Below are 7,711 nucleotides of genomic sequence, written 5' to 3'. Positions count from 1 at the left end.
TGCAGCTTAGTAATATTATACACCCTATTGAAACTCTAGAAAAATTATACACCCTCTTAAACAGAAGTATGCAAAAAATTATACAACCATGGCAACAACAAAATGTATGGTTGAATGTACCCCTGCTTTGTTCAAATTCTAAGCAGAAGTGTGCAAAATATCAACAGATGAACCATGTATGCTGTGTTTTGTGTATTTGGAAGTATACATGGTTGAAATTTGTGATTATTATTGCATAACAACAACACAGTGTTAGAATTGAAAGGATTTTGTTTATCTAATGTACTTTTTATTAACTCAAGTAGTAACAGTGGCATGATCTTCCCTTCTTGCATTTTAGATATATTATATACAAGTGTGTGTAATGAGCTGATAAGTAGAAGAAAACAGTTTTAGGGGCATTTGTAAACCAAATCCTTTGGCTCAACCAGCTATGAAAACAGTTTATGTCTACTATATATATATTGGAATCTGGGTTTTTTCAACAGTTTTTGTCTAATATATATATATATATATATATATATATATATATATTGGAATGATTTAGAAATGGGGTTGTGTAATTCGTGGAAATTCTGCAACATATTTAAGAAAAAGGGAAGATGGAATTGAGGGTTTTGTTGATTGGAATTCGTCAAAACAGCGATTCCTCCTCAGAAAGCAATTTGTTGGTTATCGGGTGTCTTTACTCTCCAACTAACCTAGGATATCCAAAGGATTTGATCCATTTTGAATACTGATTAAGTGTCAACTGGATTAAAAATCAAAATACAAAATGGAATTACCATTAATGTACTAAAATGCTATAGACAACTGTGGAATCCATGGCCAAAATACAACTTTGTTGATCATTTTGTACAGCCACCATCTATCTTATGCTGTTACAAATGGTCATACAGATTAGTAATAACTACAAATACAACAATCCATTACAACAAAATTTTGTTTAAAGAAGTGATTGGTGCCCTAATTCCATTCAATTTGGGATCGAACTAGAGAGCGATTGAAGATCGAATCAGAGATCGATTGAAGATCGAACCAGATTGGCGATCGAATTTTGTTTACGAGAGAGAGATTTTGTTTACGAGAGAGAGAGAGCGTACCTGGAGATCGAACCAGAAATCCAGTAGATGAGATGGTAGAGGCGTTCAATGAATTTGGATTAGAGGATGAATCTATAGGAAAGGAATTTGAAATCCTAGCATGTTACCGTGGAATTGTGAAATCGTTGTGTGAAGGAATTGACCAAAATTGACCGGATTCCATGATCTTATTCTATTGAACCAAACACTCCATTTGGAATTTGGTCAAAGAATTGGATAATCCAATTCCTTTCAATTCCTTCTGATTCCTATGATCCAAACAGCCCCTAATAGATTCCTTCAATCCATTAATGAATTGACTTAAGAAAATATGTTCTGGAATTCCGTCTAACGGCGCCGCGAATTCGAAAAATCTCCTTCTATATTATTTGATCGATCCTTCTTGCCTTATCGATAGGAACTGTTCACACAAAGAGCCTGCTGTCAACGATCGAAATTACCTTAACAACAATTGTTTCAGATCCTTGCACCTGGGTAATAGGATGTCGTTTATGCTCCCATTGAAGCCACTTTAATGCATCTACTTCAAAAGAATTAAACTCGACACGTCAATTTTCTCTTCTTGACTCAACTGGTTCAATATGAAGTAACGTTCAGCTCTCAAAATCCATCCGTCTGGATCTTTGCCATCAAAAACAAGAATCTCCAATTTGCGTCCCTTCACAGCTAAAAATCGATTATGATTGCTTCGATTTCTATCTCTTTGATCCAATCTTGCATCGGTCTCTTCATCGGACTAGTTAGTCGCGTTCGATCGATTTACAAAATCGTTCCTCAAATCTTCGATTTGTTTTACAATACGCTCCAGACTTCTTTCGATTGATCCTACGCTACTCTCCAGATCATCAATTCGATTGTTAGCGCTTCGAGTAGTAACATTCGCCATCCCTAATCGTAACGTGCTCTGATACCAATTTGATATACACTGAATGGAATTCGTCGATTTAGTACACACAGAAATGAAATTGTCGGTAGGTTACTTTCGATGAATGAATTGAATAGCTTCTAGACTTTCGAGAGGTCTGGAATCGCTCCCCTTGAGCTTACGCTCTCTCAACAAAATTTTCAAGAATGAAACAGAATGTCGCTACCAACTACCAGCTACTCTATTTAGCTAAACTCTTTCTTATTCAGGAAAAAGGGAAAATACCAAACTACCCCTTACTCTTATTACAGCAGAAACTAAAATGATACTCCCTAATTCCTTCTTCTGTAAGTAAACCTCAAAGGAAATAGATATAACACCCTTGAGTTGCTTTACTTCGATTCCATGGAAGTAGTGAGTAACCCGATGTCAGGCATCTCGAATTGCTTTTTCATAGACTCTTTAAAAGTTTGGATCATTTCGAGGGAGTTTCCTATGAACACCCGATCATCCACGTACGAGCATACTGTTAACAAGTTTCCTTCTTCTTCTTTAGTATAGAGAGAATGCTCTTGTGTGCATTTCTTAAACCCATTTCCAAGAAAGTATCCATCTATTCGACTATACCAGGCACGGGGTGCCTATTTTAGCGGATAGAAAGCTTTTTAAGACGACAAAACCTTATATTCCTCTGCTTTCTTCACATACTTAGAAGGATGTTCTATATATACTTCCTCATTTAAATATCCATTTAAGAACACATATTTGACGTCCATTTGATGGACATTCCATTCATTTTGTGCTGAGAAAGAGAACACTAGACAAATGGTTTCAAGTCGAATCACAGGAGCAAAGACCTCCTTATAATCCACTCCAAATTTTTGTTTATACCTTTTTACAACTAGCTTTGCTTTGTCCTTATCTATGCCTCCTTTCTCATTTAACTTAATCTTAAAGACCCATTTCACACCAATTGGATTTTGCTTCTTAGGTGGATCTACTAAGGGCCTGTTTACTTGTGGCTTATTGAGCTTACCGGATAAACGGGCTTATTCGCACAGTCATTTTAGACTGTTTACTTCGAGCTTATTCGCCCAGACAGGGGCTTATTCGCTCAGACCAATACCATCACTTGTCCACATTAAGCCAACAAAAAGACCTGCCTACCCTTGTAATAGAAAACCCATGCTCTCTTTTCTCCTTCGACAGGTTCGCTCCTCCTCCAATCTTTTCCTCCAATCGAAAACCAATGAAAAATCGAAAAGAGAGACAAATCGAAAACGAGAGACAACAGATCGAAAAGGAGAGACAACGTCGTCGCCCAGCTTCGTTGCCGACCACCACCATCGTCCCCGACACCACCAGCGTCGTCCTTTTGTCATCCTACCATCACCGTCACTACCAGCCCCATCGCCACCACCATCACCGTCACCACCAGCGTCGTCCTTTTGCTGCTTCTCTTTTGTCGTCCTACCATCACCGTCACTACCAGCCCCATCGCCACCACCATTTGGGTTTGCAAAAGAAAGGGTTTGGGTTTGCAAAAGAAAAGGTATTATTTTTCTTCTTTTTCATATAAATTTAAATAAATTGTTAAATATCATTAAAACAATAGTAGCTCCATCATAGTTGTCAAAACTTGACCTACTTTGTGTTTGAACTTGGATTTATGAATTTATGTTTTGTTATTTAGTTAATCTAGGGGTAAATTGGTCATTTCTGTTATTCAGACTGTTGATTCAGATAGAAAAGTAAACAGCAACCCAAATTTATCCAGACAGCCAAATTTATCCAGACAGACAAATTTATCCATACAGAACTTAATAGAAAATTTGGTAAACAGCCCCTAAGTGTTATTTCTTGTAATAGCATGTATCTCTTCATCTATAGCAGTTCTCCACCTCTGAATTTTGTCTTCGAAACATACCTGATCTGCATCAGCCAACAAAGCGTGGTGTAGATTATCAACAAGGTCGATTTTGTGTGGTTTCATATAAGTTTCTCAAAGTTCTTATTCTTCTTGGGGAAGTCTCAGAAGAAGTGGAATTAGATCCTTTTGATTTGACATTGGTGTTTCTTTGATGGGGGATGATGAAGAAATATCATTATTCTGATCTTCTCCCTCTTGTACTAGTGTGTTTTCATTGACAATAGTAACATTGTTCTCCTGTTCTTTATTCACATATTCCTTTGAAGATTTTTCTTCATCAAAGACTACATCTCTGCTTATAATTAGTTTTTTTGTTCTTGGATTGTACAACTTGTAGGCTTTAGAACATTCATTATAGCCTATAAATATTGTTTTTTAGACTTATCATCAAGCTTGCCATGCTTCGGAAGCATTCAAAGATTCTTATGTGGGACACTCCTGGTTTAAAGCCACTCCAAGCCTCTTGAGGAGTGATCCTTGAGAGACTTCTTGTTGAATATCAATTCAACAAGTACGCAGCACGAGCTACTGCCTCAGCCCATAAAACATCGTCCAACTTTTTACTTTTAAGCATACTTCTAGCCATCTCCATATTCGTCCTAGTTTTTTTTTTTTCTGCACTAGTTTTGTTCACGGGTACACCGAGTTGTGTGTTGATGATATATCCCGATTTCCCTTTAAAAACTGATGGGCGTTGTATTCTCCTCCACAATCTGATCTTAGGGCCTTAAGTTGTTGTCCACTTTGATTTTCAACAAACGACTTAAACACTGTAAAAGATTCAAATACTTCGGATTTTCCCTGAAGAAAATACACCCAGATTTTCCTTCTAAAGTTGTCAATAGAAGTATGTACCGATTTCCTCCAATTGATATTGTTCTCATAGGACCACATTCATATGAGGTTATGTCGTTTTGCTTGTAACTTTGACGGGTGATGGCCATGCTGAATCTCATCCAGGTTGGAATGCAATTTTATTACCTCATGCCAATCACGTTCTAGCTTCCAATCACTTTCTAGCTTCCACTCACTTTCTAGCTTCCAAAACACATAAGACTTCTTCTCTCAAAGTGCTTATTTACCATTTTTGGTATGTATGTAGAAGTTGGTTTTGTTGGTGTTCTTGATTTTTGAAGCTTTGGTTGATCTTGGATCTAAAGATTATCTACAATCACTTTCAAATCTTCTTGGTGGTAATATAGATTTTTTTTTGAATAACCTGGATATCCAACCCGCTATGTGAGCCGACTAATCCCAGGACGACCACCTGCTTTGTAGATAGCCCGGAATCATCTCATTTGAACCTCCGTGGCTACAAGGGGATTTTTATTCGTCCTTGGATTTGAACCTGGGACCTCCAGGTACTTTTGACCTTTAGAGTCAAGCTCAAACCAATCAGGCACCACCCTTTGTTTCTCTCTTTGGTGGATGTACACTACCATCGATAGTGGAACCACATTGAATCCTCGTGTCATTTGCTTGTGAACTTGTTATACACAATGATCCTTACATATCTAGTTGTTATGTACAATTTGAGTAGTTTATCTTCTTTGGATCATGTTGTTGCAAACTAGAATAATTTTATTCAAAAAGTCATCAATAAGTTTATTATATACTATTGATCGCTGAAAGAAAAACGAAGTAAAAACATCAATCTTCATTGTTATGGGTTCATAAATAGCAAAATATTATCCTCTCAAATACAACACAAAGATTCACCAAATAGTGTGTAACATAAATAAAGCAAGCATGTAGTGAAGCTTTCTTAATTGGCCAAGAGATAAGCCTCGATGGCTTTAAAGAGTCCTTGGGCCTTCTCCTTTCCATTTTTGATGTCTTCTTCAGCTATCTTCACGTCACCTTTGCAGGTGTAAATGCTTTTATGCTTCAGTATACATCCTCCCTGATCAGTGGGAACAAGCTTAATATGGTACGAGATGGACTCCAATGGGTCAACTAGGATATCACCTTCGATTATGCTGTAACTGTAGCTCAAATTGTCTTTATCTACTTCATCAATCTTGTGCTTCACACTCTTAAACTGACTTCCTGAAAATTACGCCAAGTCTAACTTTTAAATTTCTGTTACAGGGCCTTGTTATATATGAACTGCACTACATCAAAATCAAATTTATAGGACCACAAATATAATGTCTAAATGTCCTAAAAAAGCTTTATAGGATAATATCAAACGATTGCACGTGTCATGTGAAGTTGGTAAGATTCTTTCGGACGTCTTAACAAAGTTTTAGAACACTTTTGAAATAAAACGTTATATTAGTCTTTTTATATGACATCAATTATTCAGGAAAAAAAATTATTATAAAAACAAATGTCCCATAAACAGATATATTTATAAGGAATTTCTTAAAAAATGTCATTCAAAAAAGCTAATAGGACATTTTATTTCAAAAGTGTCATAAAAAAACATGTTAAAATGCTCAATCCTATCCTAACACATTTACGTAGGATGCATAAATGTTCCGTCCTATAAACTTAAAGTCCTACAAAATCGTCACTTAAGACATTTAGACATCGTATAAAACTGATTTTTTGTAACGGGGATGATGACAACTGTATAATAAATTAAGTTAATTAGTGACTTGCCTTCACCAAAAGTGATGAGCTTGACTGTTCCAGCACCACCATCTCCTTCGAGGATGTCAACGCTTTTCATTGCTTGAGGAGCAACCTTGGGGACAAGGGTATCTCCATCAAGAATGAAAGATTGGTATAACTTGGCTGCAGGGACTGCAGTTTCAACTTCCATATCATAAGTGGTCACACCCATATTTATAAATTAAATCAGTGGGAATTCGATTAACAGCAAAAGTTGATTACAGTGAAGGAAAAATATGAAGAAATGTATATAGGTTCAGAGTTTTTATATGAAAAATGGAAGTGCTAGAAGAGGGTATTTATAGAGAGATCAACCTTCAATGGGAATAGAGATATATGCCAAGAACGTCTGATTTGACTCGCACTAATGATGACATTTTGTTCAACATTGTTAAGTTTTAGTTGGACCAAAACCTTAATCTTGTGATCCTAAGGGTTTGTGTATGTGAACACTTGTTGTTAACCGTGACTGAATGTTTTATTTATGACTTGGTTTTGCATGGACCTACAAGAAGCCATTTTATAAAGTCAGCTTTGAAATGGTGAAACCATCCACCAACTCATCCTTTATGTAATCCTTGAACTCACGCATGATACAGTGATATATTTGTCATGTACCAAGTCCAACTTGTATATACAAGTAATTTATAAATAATGAATCCTTAATATTTTATTAACAAGTCTCACTAAATTATTTTAAATTGTTTGGTAACTGCTTCGATATGTATATATATATATATATATATATATATATACAAGTAATTTATAGATAATGTTTCCGATATATACAGAAACTAGAAAACATCTTCAATTATTTGTATACACATTTTCATACTTTACATATGAATGATTATTTAGGGTCTTCTTCAATTTTTCATTTTTTAGGGGTTTCCTAGAACCTCACTGCATATCGCCGCCGTAGGTTTATTTGAGAAATGATAATATTTGAGAAGTAGAAAAGTGATCCCAACCGTTAATTTAATCAAGGTTTGCGGCTTTGATTGTGACTATGAAGGACATGATAATTCCTCGTATGGTATGCAAAGATAGTGGGGGAGTTTCTTAACTTTTACAAATATATGGCAAAAGAAGTGCATATGTGAAGTCGTGTGATTCACATATGAACTATATGTTCAAATGTGAACGCGTGTATTCACATATGAACTGTTTAACTGATTCAGATATGAACATGTG

General features: G+C 35.9%; 1 protein-coding gene across 1 annotated transcript; it reads right to left on the bottom strand.

Annotated features, from left to right (window-relative positions):
- Positions 1-5,537: 5,537 nt before the first annotated feature.
- On the bottom strand, positions 5,538-6,862 carry LOC112528150 (major allergen Pru ar 1-like). The gene is made up of 2 exons (XM_025139095.1): positions 6,506-6,862; positions 5,538-5,947 (listed from the first exon to the last, which is right to left on the bottom strand). Exons 1-2 carry the CDS (start codon positions 6,687-6,689, stop codon positions 5,664-5,666), a joined length of 468 nt encoding a protein of 155 aa, XP_024994863.1. The 5' UTR covers positions 6,690-6,862; the 3' UTR covers positions 5,538-5,663.
- Positions 6,863-7,711: the final 849 nt, after the last annotated feature.

This window comes from Cynara cardunculus, assembly GCF_001531365.2.
Source record: "Cynara cardunculus var. scolymus isolate 2C chromosome LG 15, CcrdV1, whole genome shotgun sequence".
Lineage (NCBI taxonomy): Eukaryota > Viridiplantae > Streptophyta > Magnoliopsida > Asterales > Asteraceae > Cynara > Cynara cardunculus.
Note: the sequence above shows the minus strand (reverse complement) of the source record. Positions and strands in the feature narration are given on the sequence as shown.